Source organism: Octodon degus, unplaced genomic scaffold (genome assembly GCF_000260255.1).
Source record: "Octodon degus isolate 3935 unplaced genomic scaffold, OctDeg1.0 scaffold00170, whole genome shotgun sequence".
NCBI lineage: Eukaryota > Metazoa > Chordata > Mammalia > Rodentia > Octodontidae > Octodon > Octodon degus.
The window spans coordinates 3,768,673-3,783,542 of NW_004524746.1; the positions used below are offsets into that span (position 1 = coordinate 3,768,673).

Sequence of the window (14,870 nt, forward strand, 5' to 3'; positions counted from 1 at the left end):
TCTTCAAAACCATCCCCCTATTAATGTAAAGAATCATATGAATATGGGGCAGTGTTTGGCATTTGTGTATGCCTGCTTTTCTTTTCAAGTACTAGAGTGAGTTGTTTCTTAGAGGAGAAGATTTTCAAAGCAATTACAAGTCAGCATGTTTATTCACTTTACAAATATTTACTAAGTGCCTATTATGTGTCAGGTGCTGCAATATATGTTAAAAAAAAAAGAACAAATGGATAAACCTAGAAATAATGGGAACAGGCAAAATGATGTTATACTGTAGATGTGAAAAGAATGGGCTTAGGCAGAAACTTAATATTCTTGGGCAGACAATCAGAGCTTACATCTGAGTACTGAAAACCATAGAGGTGATTAGGAGTCACTGGCACCCAAGCCAGCTGCCTGTGCATCCAGATCATTAGAGATAATAAATCATGTTGTAAGTGATCGGAGCATGATAATTATGAGCACTGTGTAACATTTATGTCAGTAAAGTGGTGTGTGTGTGTGTGTGTGTGTGTGTGTGTGTGTGTAAGCTATGTCCTATGGTTTTAGAAATACAAGTTTCTCCTGAGTTGCTCAGAGCATGAAATACGAGTATAGAAACATACATTATGGCCCAGCAGCTAATGGCTGTACTTGCGTTAAATAGGTATGAAAGTCACAAATGGTAGGCCTTCTTATCTACAGTCTCATTTAGCTAAGCCCTTGTGTTGGGATGAGACTTATTTGCTCCTTAAGAGTAGCTCTGAGTTTGGCTACCGTGTGGGAAGCTGGAAGACTTTCAAGAGTTAACCTGCTTTCGGAATAAGGAACAGATCTTAGCAACATCAGAAGAGTGTAACCTACTCAATCGTCTCTGCAAAAAGGTTTGAGCCCTTAAATGCCATATGGTATCTCTCATTTGAGTAAGGCAAGGTACAAATAAAGAGCAAAACAAAAGCACACCTGAAGGAAATAGGAAGGTAGATCTTTTGGGCATGGGAAGGGGTGTAGGGGATGGCGTGAAAGGGAGGACTGGGAAGTAAAACAGCACAAGATGCATCAGGTGCATGTCGAATTGCCACAAAGATTGAGTGTTAAACTCCATAAATGGGAACTGAAAGTAAGAAGAATGAAAATGGGAACAGTGGATTTACAGCCAGATAAGGGAGGTGGGCTGGGAGGGGAAGGGCAATAAAACAAGAATTAATCTGTGTTCTGTACGTGTACCTGTTCCCTAGGAAGGATGCAGACTTTGTGTACAGCTACCCTGTGCCACTCTCTTTCAAAGCTAAAAGAAGCTTATAGAGTTTGCAGGCCCACAGTGAAGAAGCCTCACCCTTGATAATACTTAAGACACTAAGTATTTTTCTGTATCTCAATGTGCTTTTGGGCTATTACTGTTACAGGAAGGTGTCTGCCCTATACACATGTGTGCGTGTACACACACACACACACACACACACACACACACACACACACACAATCTAAACACCTAAAAATGGAAGGATGTCATTTTAACTTGAAAAGGCGAAAATAAAAACGCCTATTTTGAGAAATAATAATTCAAATGAAAAATGTTCTTAAACAACAACAACAACTTACCCATTGACAACCCAACTGGACCACGCCATGGGGGAAATGAGGATGATGAGGACATGGAGGAAAATAAAGAGATGGTGGAAAAGTAAAAAAAAATCACAATGGAAAAAAGGCAACAAAACTTCACCTTAAACAGATAATCTAAAATCAACTTCCACCCAGTTACCACTCTCCGGAAAAATAAATCATGGGACAAGCTGAGATTGTATTTCTGAACTTCAAACCAAACAAATATAAATCAAACTGGAACAGTGAAGTATTTATTGATAAGAACTAGGGCTAATTTTTAAGCATATTTCTACTTGATCTTTAAAAAATGAAGACTTTTGTGTAAATAAAGTATTTCATGTACTATGTCTTATGGCTTACTTTTATAAATGCAAATTGAGGCTAGTGTAAATTTGTATATAAACAAAGCAAGCAGCTTTGTAGCTAATTTGCTTATAAAATGCAATGCTTTTGAAAACATGCAACACCTACAAGGTGTACCTGAAATCCAATGGCCACTTGTATGATTTTAGGCAGCATTTATATGAAGAAAGACAAGCTGACACGAGCAAAGGGGATCGTGTTTGCTGCACGCCCTCCCAGGGCTCTGTCCACATGGAACACATGCCACTTACCTCCTGTCCTCCATCCAGGGCACAGAGTTTAGTGCTTTGCTTTTTGGCATCAACTAGCACATTAAACATCGTGCACATGGACGCAGGAATGCGCAAGTCAGTTGTTTTGCTTGCTTTCTGCAGCTTGAGTTCAAATGCAGCTCTTGTTCTAGTTATTAAAACATAAATTTAGAGTAAGAAATTCTGACATAAGCCCTACCTGTTTTGTAAAAGAGAAAGCAACAATATAAGATGCTAATTTAAAACACACAAAGGGGCTGGTGAGATGGCTCAGTGGTCTAAAGCACCTATTTAGAGAAACCTTGGCAAAGCACAGGGACCGCGGTTCAATCCCCCAGCACCACATGCTGGCCAGCCCCGCCCCCTGGTGGGCTGAGCTGGCCACACACATACACACATACACACATACATACATACATACATACATAAATAAAATTTAAAAAAATAATAAAAAAATAAAACACGCAAAGGAGGAGTGGGCGGGGTGGCAGGGCCTGGACCCCATGACGCGAGTGCTTCTAAACAGGTGTCTCAGATGAAAGGTCAGAATGTGAGATCTTATGTAAGAATAAACATTTCAGTTTGTAAATATCCAGTAGTATTTTGGGCTTTACATTGTCACTCAGAAAATATTACCATTCAAATGAAGCCTTTTGTTATATATTATATATAATTCCTGGGAAAACTTCACAGTTTCACATCATTGCTTGAATTTATTTCCCAATAGGAGAAAAAACCCACATCCTTCCCTTAAAGCTGACTGAGGACTTATCAAATTAAACAAAATTAAGTCTGAAAAATTATAAAATATAATGATCTGCATATAACAGACATATATTTCTTTAAGTCACTTGAGTTTTTTAAAACTAGAAATTATAGGCAGGTTTTTTTTTTAAATACTTGTATAGGGGCTGGTGAGATGGCTCAGTGGTCTAAAGCACCTACTTAGAACAAGCTTAGCAAAGCACAGGGACCGCGGTTCAATCCCCCAGCACCACATGCCAGCCAGCCCCGCCCCCTGGTGGGCTGAGCTGGCCACACACACACACACACACACACACACAAATAAATAAATAAAATTATAAAAAAAATAAACACCTGTATAATAGGCAATTTGAAATAAGTTTTGCTGAAGTATCCAAAGACTACTCACAGATTTGAGACATTCGAATGACAGATGGTTTTTGAATAACATGAAACAATCTAATTCATAGCCTTGCTCTTGGGAAGCACTGAACATTGTTTCGGACATAGAATTTTTCTTGGCTTAATCAATATCATTAGGAATATTTAGTTGTTCCAACCAGTGTTTGACTGTTATTCTAATATGGTACCTCACTTTTTTTTTTGGTACTGGGCATTGAACTCAGGACCTCACACTTGCGAGGCAGGCACTGTGCCACTGAACTACACGCACAGCCCCTCATATTTGTTTTTAATGGATCACAACAAGGGACAAAAGTATGCTTGACCAGTCAGGATAAAATGTTGGTTTTGTAAAAGACATTAAGAAAATGAAAGTACATTTGCAAGAATCCAAAGCCTCAATTTAATTCTGGTTAAATGCTACAGAAGACAAACAGATAGCTGCAACTCTTCGAATGTGGGTTGAAGATATCTGAAAATACTGAGGGTGCTGATGATCTTTTGAGTTTGCCATGCTATTTCACAGCACACAGACAGAGTACACACTGTATAACAAACTCAGTAGGCCTTTTCTATATGTCTCAGGAGATATTATTTTGGGAATTTAAAGTGCAGTATTCCTAAGGAGATAGTGAACACAACAGAAATGATGACAATCCTGTGGGGGCTACTGATCAGGGCAATGATTGGGAGACCTGAGGAAAAAAAGGACCAGGTCAATTTTATAAATGACATGGGACCCCAAATTTAGGTCAAAGAATGTAATGTCCATTACAGCTCAGAATGGCAGCACAGACAGAATGATTTTCTGCAATAGGCACCTGGTAGAAAGTGGTACTCTGCGTGCTGGTATAGTAAGCAGCAACTTGCAAATTTATGTCTACCTTTTGACACAGGCTTCTATCATATCACTGGCCATTAGCTTAAGCCTTTGTTCTAGGTGATGAGCGAATTCTTGTTCTGGCCAATGAAGGTCACAGACAAACATTTGCAGGGCATCAAGTTTCCAGAAAAGATCTTCTGATGTTGCTGAGCCATTGCTAGAAGAGAAAGGAGAAAGGAAGAACACGATGAGCTTCCCCTGTTAGCCATGTGGATCACCAGGACACTGATTTTTGTCTGTCTGTATCTGTTGCCATCAGTCAAAAGAATATCACATAAAATCTCTAATAAGCAAACATTTCCTTTGTTTAATATTCTAATTCTTCCTTCCTACTTTTTAATTTGCATTATTATTATTATTATTAATATTATTATTAGATACATTGGGGATCTAACCACGGCCTCACCCATGCTAGGCAAACGTCCTACCACTGAGCTACCTCCTTAGCTCTTTCCATTTCTTTGTAAGACACGGCAAGGAGAAAAATAAAGAAAAAGTAGGATAGCAACATAACATGAAATAGGGTAAAATGGATAAGGATACTAATGGAAATTAATGACAACCATTTTAAATGTTCTTCACCAATCTCTAAGATAGAGACAAATCCAAGGAGGACATTTCATACACGAAAATTCATATGCAACGATGAACTCAGCAACTAGTATCTTTACTTTTTGATTCACACACACGTCCTTCTGTCTTCACGATGACTTCTGTCTCTCTGCAGGTAGGTAGCAGACAAGGACCTTACAGCTCTGTCTTAGTTACAGGTAAACATGAAACAGGAACTAGATGTAAAATAACATGCCAGGGAGGGAAACAAACCTTTTTTTTTTTTTTTAAATTCAGAAAGCTTTGTACCTTTTCTAGCTCACAACTAAACTCCAACTTCACACAAGGTCTGGCCACACGGAAAAATGGTGTTCAAGGTGCCCTGAAGCTGGGGCAGAATCATGCACTTCAGGCCCTTAGCTCTAACTGTGCAATCCGGATCTGCAATGTATTTACTAGTATGCTAAAATTGAGGGACTGTATTTTCACACCATGCACGGGGCTAATTTGCAGAAGAGTTCATATACTAACTTGGACAAAGGATAATGTTACTACTTTCCATAATGCAAGTAAATAGTCTGACAGTGAAGCATGTTTTGAAAGTAAAATATTCCTACATTAAAACATATTGAGACTTAACTGTAGAGGACAACAAAGCGAAAGCAAAACACAACAAAGCAAAACAAACGTGCTGATTCATTTGTCCTCAGATTTCTAATAACTGCCTCCCATATACTAAAGTGAAATTTATATTTTTATTTTGAAAAATATAAAGACATAAACACAGTTTTATAAGAGCATAGAGAATAATTTTTATAGAAATAAAATTATTCAAATGAGACAGCTTAGATTAATTAGCTAGCTTTAGAAAAATCACCCATTGCTCTGGCTAATATAAAGCCCTGGTTCTGGGCCGGGGAGATGGCTCAGTAGAATAAGTGCTCCCCTGGCAAGTGCAAGAGCCTGAGTTCAATCCCCAGTTCCACCAAAAAGCACTGGTTTGCCCTCCACCCTGGCCTCAGCATCCTGGCTCCATCGCCACGCTCTGCTGCTTCCTGCTTCCCACTTGGCCAGGGATTCCTTGTCGTCTATCCAGGATGTCCTCAGGGTCAAGTTCTCAAGAGACCAATCATGGCCCAACAGCGATGGTGCTCACTGCACTTTCCTCATTGCATGTGTCCTATTACGTTCCAAATACACCATCAAGTAAAAACACACACACACACACACACACACACACAAAACCCTAGCAAACCATGCTGATACTACTGCAAAAAAAAAAAAAAAAAAGTAAAAGAAAGCATCCATTTCTGTATGTCCGCAGCACATTGAACAGTTTGGTATAATAGAAGACTGTTGTTTGAATTGGATATAACTGGCAAAGAAACAAATTTGTGTCTCATATTTTTTTACTGTGAAAAATGCAGCTTTAAAAATATATATTCTAAAACAACACAATGACAACAAAAACCATCATCAAACCAAAATCTACTGAATAGCAAAGGAAGAATTCTATTAAAATTGACTTCTTAAAATACGTAACAAATCCTTATAGGGAATCTGGACATTATTTTCCTTCCATTTGATGGTATGCTATAACTCTAAACAATAAATGTGCTTAACTGGCAGTGTAATTAAGATAATAAGTGTTTGTTATAATTAAATAGATACATGAAAAAATGTAAATAGGTTTTCTCTAGAAGTTGGCCTATATAACCTGCAATTTTCTCAGAGCTTTTTCATTTAAATTATTCTTAATCAGTGACCAATCCTAAAGGTATTACTAACAGATTAAAGAATTTATATGTGAACAACAGACTCTAAGCTCATTTCCTAAATATGACAATGTTAAATTTACCTTGCTGGCATTTCTAGAACTAAAGTTAGAAGATTTTATATACTGAATAAGAATTGATGTATAGACATACCCTTTCTCTTGCTCCTTCCTTCCTTTCTCCCTCCCTCCTTCTTTTTCCTTCTCTCTTTCTCTCCCTCCCTCTCTCCCTCCCTTCTTCCCTTCCCTTCCCTTCCCTTCCCTTCCCTTCCCTTCCCTTCTCCTTCCTTCCTTCCTTCCTTCCTTCCTTCCTTCCTTCCTTCCTTCCTTCCTTCCTTCCTTCTGTTCTTCCTTCTTTCCTTTCTATCTTTTTGGACTAGTTGTTAATATGAACCATGCATAGCAGGTTGTGTCTTCAAATAAATGGTCACTTTTATATATTACTTTTGTAATGCTGGGGGTTGAACCCTGGCCTGGCTATGCTAGGCTTGCTTAACCACTGAACTACAGCTCCAGTCTGGTTACTTTTATATAATTTATTTTACTTAATCAGGAGTTGTATCTTTAATTTTTATGCAAAATGGAGATGTTTCTTGCCATTTAACATCTTATAATAAAACATCAAAAAGTAAATTGCAATAGTATCTGCAACACTAGGAATACTTCTGGTTACCATGAACCTAATAGTAATAACTTCGGTAGAAGATAACGGTGATCAATATGTAAAACGTATACATTTTATACTCTACTTAAAAGGATGAATGTATAATCATTGTATTTATAACACTTCATGGGGCCGGGGAGATGGCTCAGTGGAATAAGTGCTTCCCTGGCAAGCACAAGGGCCTGAGTTCAATCCCCGGTACCACCAAAAATAAAATAAAATAAATAAATTATTATAACACTTCAATTTGTCATGATGCCTGCCTTAAAATTCATATTTTTAAAAGTTGTCTTCAATAATAAATGCTTCAATGTTCACATAAATATTAAGGTACTAAAATAACAATGGGAGAAATTAAATTTTATAGCATAAAGCTCATAATAGTATCCTTGGTTCAAATAAATTCTTAAGTAGCTAAAGAATAAGGAAGATGAGTTAAGTTATATAACGATATCATGAAATACTCCAAAGCACAGATTTAGAAAGTTTCATTATACTTTATTTGTACATTCTGTGCTTGTACATATACCACTGTACATACTATAATGTCCTAGGGCATTTGCCTATAAGAAAAAAATTCACAAGTAATATAATATCTTAGTAGTTACTGTATGTACAATGATGATGTTTAACTTGGAGAAATATGACCATGCTTCTTTGTATGTTATTGTTCTCACTGTTGGTCATTTCCTTCTTGCTTCCCTGACTGCATGTATACTAAGCTGAGTAGAGATTTGACAGTTGATGGTATGAAGACAAAGCTAGTATGCATTTAAGTATCCTGGAGATGGAATAAATTGAGCAGGAGCGAAAGCTTTGTAGGTGAGGAAAGCTGGGTTGAAATTTTGCCTCTGTTACTTACTTGCTGTGAGACATTGGGAAAGTTTTGTTTCTTAACTTCTTTTTATTTTTATATTTTTTGGTACCAGGAATTGAACTTAAGACCTTGTGCTTGCCAGGCAGCCATTTGTGCTGCTGAGCTATCTAGCCAGCATCAGTTTCTTAACCTCTGTGCCACTGAAGCTTCTTAAGTGTCAAGTGGAAGATAATGACATCCTCCCAGAGTTGTTACAAGAATTAAATGAGAAAAAGAACCTAGTATGTTCTCAATAAATGGAATTTTTTCTTTAACTAGGTTTTCTTTCTATCTGATTCCATTTAAGATCTTGGGCGAGGATGTTACCATTTGTGCTTTATACCTGTAACCCAGAATGATTTCTTGGTTATTTGATTGCTACAAAACTCACAGTTTTAAAACTGTCGTTATAAATAAGCAATGACTGAAGATGCTGATCATGGAGAGTAGTACTAGTTCTCAGGTATTGGGCTCCTGGGATACGCCACAATGACTAGCCGTAGTCATTTATTGAAAGCACAGGATGTGGCAGGCACTTTTGTAATTTTTTTTAATCCACACAGAAGTATCTCTAAATTAAGAGTTAAATATTTTAGAGTTGAGGAAAGCAAGGCTAAGGATGATGAATGATTACTAAGCTAAGACCTAAATTCAGGCCTGATCAATTTCAAGCCCCATAAATTTTCACTTTAATGACTTTGAGTTGCTGAATCTGCAATAAAGTAACAATGTAACCTGGGTGAGATTTGAAAGGAACCAAAAAAGAACTTCCTAGTCCTGGGAAATAAAGGACAACCCCTTCCCTGGAAGATACAATCCTGTTTCTTTAATATGGAGCCTAAGATAAAAATAGAAAAAGATTATATTCTTGAAATTGTTCTTATGAATGTTTTCGACATGCACCAGATAAGCATGGGCAGGAAGAATGCTGAACCTCAGCATCCTCGAAATGTGTTTGCCAACCTGATTCTTTATATAAGGAGAACTTGCTTATATCACTCCAGGCAGATGCCTTGGGTCACAGAATGAGCCTTTGCACCACCTTTTACATGCATGTTTTTCTCTTTTTGGTCTGTATCATTTACCATCGATAGTTTACCATTCTAAGCTTAGCTTAACAATTTAAAAAACTCAAACACATAAAGCCAAGAACATGGTACTCCTCGACCAATGATGATAAATGCCATGCAATCTAAACACACTGGCACAGAACACAGCCCAGGCCATGCACTAGCTAACACACCACCAGGAAATAAGTGAGGAATACACACGTGGACTCATATAAAGAAGCCATCCACGAAGGAGTAGAAAAGTTAGGAATCTGTGGAAGATTAAGAGGCAGACTTGGAACTTTTGGAAGAGCTACATTGGGAAGACTGTTGGCGATATTCCTGTAAAGAAACAAACAACGTGGGAAGGGACCACCATAAGCAATAACTATAGATGGCCATGTGTAAAGTCATAAGGTCAGGATTGAGAAGCAGATACTCTGTGAGCACTAGGTAAGATACCTACTTGACAGGCTGCCATGTCTCTTGCTCAAAACCTCTGTGAACTGACTGGGCGATGGAAGACTCCATGAGATCCACGTAGCGGATAACCAAGGGCACAAAGATCTCTTGCAAGTGTTTGTGAAATTTTCCATTACACAAAAGTGCTGAAATAGCCAAGCAGAAACAGTGTTCGTCAGAGGGAAAATATCAGCCATTGGGAAAATATGGATGAAAAATAAACTTCCTGAACCTGACACAGGAGAACTTACAAAATACAGACGGTAAAGGATTTTGCTTTCTATGTGACCATCACAGAAATTGACCAAAAAGCAGACTATAGGGCTGTCAAAACAAAACCAGACTATATCTCTAGAAAATGTTTCTGGTAGGTGGTATGTTTGTCCTAAGAGATCTAACATGTAGGTATATGAACTCTTTCTAGCATTCTGGGGAGCTACCAGCTCCCCTGAAATTCTTGACACATGAAAATGCAGCAATTAAGGAGAAAGAATCTCTGTGCTGGCTGTAGATCACGGAAGGGCTAAACCTGTGCCATTCTAAGAGGTATGCTTAAGTGCTACTAAGATGTTGTACTTGCTTATTCCACTAGGATAGTGATTCTGATCTTGGGAATATCTACTTTGATTCATGAGCTTCTTAGTAATCTGTGAACATTGTTTTAGATGATCCAGTTTACATCTCTGTGTTACGTTTGGTGGTGCTCGGGACTGGATACAGAGCATCTCATATGTGAATACGAATTCTATCCCTAGTCTCACCTGACCCTCGTACATAGGTCTTTTTTAAATTTTGATACCAGGAATCGAACTTAGGACCTCATGTTTGCCAGGCATATGCTGTGTCACTGAGCTATACCACTGGTCCAACACATAGGTCCTTAACAACAGCGTATCACTTAGATGTTTTTCTTCCAGTGTTTCCCTGGTCTTTACTAAGTTGCAGTTCAGAAAACCACCCTTAAAGCAACTATGAAAGTTTAAGATTTTGTGTTGCTGGGAGAAAACTTTTGGACATGTTCGGCCTACTTCATTCAGGACATGGAGGTTTTCCACTATAATATGTGCTTTCATAGAACATGGGTCAGTACGTGCCTAAACTGCACCTAATAGATGTTCCATAGGAAAATATTAACTCTAAGTAATATTTAATTAAGAATTCATAATTTTTTGGTTAACACTGTTACTAAATAGTTCTCAAATGACATATACCAAAACTAATTATGACCTTTTGTAACAACCCCTTGAAATGAAAATGTTCATTTAAAAATATATTCCATGGTGAGAAAAGGATTTTCTGCAAGATAACATTTTAGTTAAATCTCAATAACAGAAGAACTTTCCATGGAAGATCTGGAGTGAAGGTCTTCCATTAAGGGGAGCTAGCCCAAACTTCAGAAGGAGAATGGGCTAGTTTCCTTTCTGAAAGATGAGAAAGCCAAAGGACTAAGTTAATATTCTTTAAAGAAGAGGAGAAAGGAAAAGAAATAGCAGTTCACGGAAGTGTAGAAATTGTAGGGCATGGTGAAGGGAATAGGTTTTATTGGGCTCAATGTGAAGATTATTATTATTATTACATAAATGAGAGACATGGCTTCTGTGTGGAATAGGTGATCCATAGCACAGCAAAGGTTAGTGATCAGTTCCTGCAGCACTGATTTAATTTTTCTGTTTCTGATATGGTTTAATCTTTCTTCGTGGTTAAAAAATCTTTTCTGCTGCACCACATGCCACAGTAACCCTGCCCCTAGGGGTGCTGAGCCAGCCACCAAGATGGGGTGTGGTAGTGCATGCCTATAATCCCAGCGCTGAGGAGGCTGAAAACAGGAGGATCACTACGAGTCTGAGCTGTGTAGTGAGACCCTGTACCAAATACATTAAGGAAAAAAAATCTTTTCTGACTTGCTTGCAAGCTAATAGCTTTCCCATTAAAGTGGTAACAAACATATGTAATGATAAGTATGTTGCTTAGAAGACGGTTATCTTGATGTTTTCATGATTACATTGAAAGGAGCTTATTTATTCTTGGAGATTTAATCATAGAGGTAGAGGATGCTAGAGATCATGTAATTCAGTTACTTTTACCAAAGACCTCCTAAATAAGAATGCAATATTTCCCTTCAAAATATCTAAATCATTGTGATAGGTAAATTTAACAATACACTTAAAATTGATTTACCGTGTCTTTCAGTAAGACCTCTACCTCTTCCTCTTCCTCCTCCCCAGCATTATGGTGCACCAAACAGTCAGCTGAGTTACACTGTCCATTTTCTCATTCATTCATCACAAAAAAGTGTACAAGGAACTATCTCTTTAAGAATTTTTATCAACAAAAAAATAGGTACAGAGTTTAGGATGTTTGCCTATGTCTAGTTAGTCATAAGGCAGTAGAACCAACATTTAATACCAAAGCCCCATTTTAATCTTAGTAGATTGTAATAGTGTCTCTCCTCTACTTAGGTTACTATAAACTATTGGCTGTCTATCCATCCATTCAGCCATCCTCAAACTTAACATCAGAATGTCAGTATCTCTATGGTAAAGGAATGCTGAACTAGAATTTTGAAAAAAAAAAACCCTCAGTTACAGTATGAAAGTCTTATATTGCAGACTACTACATTTAGTGACTAGAAAAATTAACACTCTGAAAATATTAAATGTAGTAATAATGTAATCCTCATTGAAAGATGAAGTTTTACATTGGCCTACATCAAGACTATATGCCTAAGCCTTCATTCTTATGGCCCATTAAAAATGTTTAAGAACCCCAGGCTTTCCATCTTGATAGGTACTATTAACCACTATCATTTTTAATTACACCTGAGACAAAACACAAAGTTTATATAATAGACTTTCACAATTGAGCAACATACCTTAGAAGTTCAAAAGTTACTTTTTTACAGTGAAATCATATTTAGTTAAAATGAAGAATTACACTCAGTTGCTATCAAATTGCACTCTGTGTTGCTATTACATGTTATAATGATTCCATAGCAATTGACTCAAATGTATTTCTAGAAGAGGTGTCTTTTTTCACATCTTTGATAAGTACTATCTAGTTTAAAAAATTCAACTTTTCTTGTTATATTCCAAAGCTCAGAGTAAGAGATTTTTCTGTTCAATTACTACACAAGAAACACCTCAAGGCTGGAACTCTATGCCTCTCACTCCCTATACTCACCAAGTAATCAAGACTTGTGTTATTTTGGGTTTTCTGTATCATACTGTCACCTCTGTCTCTTCCCTTCATGCTCCTGGTGTTACACTAGCTCAGCCCTTTGATCTCCTGCCTTCACCTGTGCACTTATTTCCTAACTGGCCTTTACTCTAGTAATTTTTCCCCTCTGCCAGTCCATATTTTCAAAATCTTTTTTTCATTATTATTAATTATGCTTACTAAAATTAACTTTAAAAATAGTTACCATTTTAATGTTTAAATATACTAATCATTATATTAGGTACTCTAAATATATAATGGTTGTTCATCAACAAAACACACAAGGTGGTTGTATTGTTCCCTCTATATTCTCAAAACCTTAAGAAGTGTTTGCTAAGATATCAAACAAGTAACTTTTTTTTTTTAAAAAGTAATTGTACTTTTAAAGACTGTCATCTTTAATGGAACTTCAAAAGCCTTCACGTGCTACGGAAGCACTCCAAGATTGGTCTTAAAATCACCTCTCTAGCCCATGTTCTGTGGGGCTGACTCCCCTATTTACCATGGTACAGTGATTCTCATGATATATTTTAAATCCTCAGTTTTTTTAAAAAGGGCTTCAATCTGCTGCCTCCTTCCCTATGCACTGGTTTTCCTTGCTTATTCCCAGCTCTGCACTGGGCTCCATGTGATTCTTGTTGTTCACATGCTGCCTGCACCTACTGACATCTCTGTCCCCAAGGAAGGGACCATGCCTGTATTCTTGGTACCTAGCCATGTTCTTGTCTCAGAGCAAATGTTTATAAGTTTACTGAGTGAATAAATACTGGCATATAACTAAAAGAACTACCTTATTACTCAGGAAATTGTGTTACATGACGACTGTAGGAGCTGGTGAAGCATGCCCACTGCCTCAGATATGTAAGGTGGTAGGCAGTGATATTAGGGAAATCCTCCTACTGATATACATGGCCACAGTCTGAGTGCTGAAGAAAGGCTGGTTACTTTATACATTGCTTTTTAAGGGAATGTGGAAAAATAGGATAACTTTCTGATCAGCTATGATTCTTAAAAACAAATTAGTTTTTTTTTTCTCCCACAGAATTTGGAGAAAATGGGGATTACCTGTAGTTGCTATGAACCACAATAAATCTTTCATTTTGGCTATAGTTTGTTTATATTTAAGCTGAGAGTTCTTTATGTTTCTTAAAAATGCATGAATGATCCCATGTTTGAAAGCTTTGGTAAATTGACAGCACTGTTTCCTTAGTAAATGAGTGAAGAAGAGGAAGCAGAGAGGAAGAGATAGCCAGAGAAAGATGGGAAGGAGGGAGGGAGAGAAGAAATGCAGGGAATACACACGGAAAAGTGAAAGGGAGAGACGACTGGGTAGCAGGAAGCACTGCAGGAGCACACCACCGTGCACCGCCTGCCTGCTTATGTAAATGTATGCTCTTTTCCTTAGTTGCCCATATGCCAGTTTGCATCCTACTCCTACCAGACACTGACAAAAGCCTCTCTTAATGTGTAGCCTCAGGCGTAAGAGTGAGCGCTTCCATCTCTCCATCTGGCTTCATAAGGGTAGGTTATGATATGGGGCTGTCACCTGTCTAAATTGAGCCTTCACAAAACGCCGCTGTTAACAAGTCACTGGAAGAGGCAAGTTGCAATATGGCCTCACCCAGGAATGTTTCTAGCGCTGGGCCGGAGGTGTGAGCGCCAAAGATCTGCTCTTGAGTCTCCAGAAGCGGTCGCAACATCAGTGGAGGATCCGCACCTCCTTCGCTCATCAAAAGAACTGTCTCTCCCCCCACCCAAACTGCATGTTTGCCAATATCACCTTGTCAGCAAATAACGAAACATCCATGACACCAACCCAATGGTACAATTAGAAATGACAAAAAAGAAAGCAAACGGATTAAATAAAACCTAAACTTTTTACAGCAAATACAGAAGCCTAATTATTTTGATCATTCCAATAATTAACAAATTGAGTTGATTATCTACATAGAAGTCTATAATAGTAGCAGTCATAGGCTTTATTTTCTTTCTTTATTTTTTTAAGTTTTTTTTTTTTTCTTAATTTTATTTATGTGTTTGTGTGTGTGTGTGTGTCCAGCTCAGCCC

The 14,870-nt window shown here is 37.7% G+C and overlaps 1 protein-coding gene across 1 annotated transcript in view; it reads right to left on the reverse strand.

The window, feature by feature from the left end:
* Positions 1–14,870, reverse strand: part of Cadps2 (calcium dependent secretion activator 2) — a 575,996-nt gene that overhangs the window by 62,568 nt on the left and 498,558 nt on the right. The window contains exons 20-23 of the mRNA XM_023703422.1: positions 9,592–9,733; positions 4,232–4,387; positions 2,202–2,349; positions 1,582–1,596 (exon numbers count right to left, since the gene is read on the reverse strand). Coding sequence (XP_023559190.1) covers positions 1,582–1,596; positions 2,202–2,349; positions 4,232–4,387; positions 9,592–9,733 — 461 coding nt within the window. The remainder of the gene's footprint in view (positions 1–1,581; positions 1,597–2,201; positions 2,350–4,231; positions 4,388–9,591; positions 9,734–14,870) is intronic.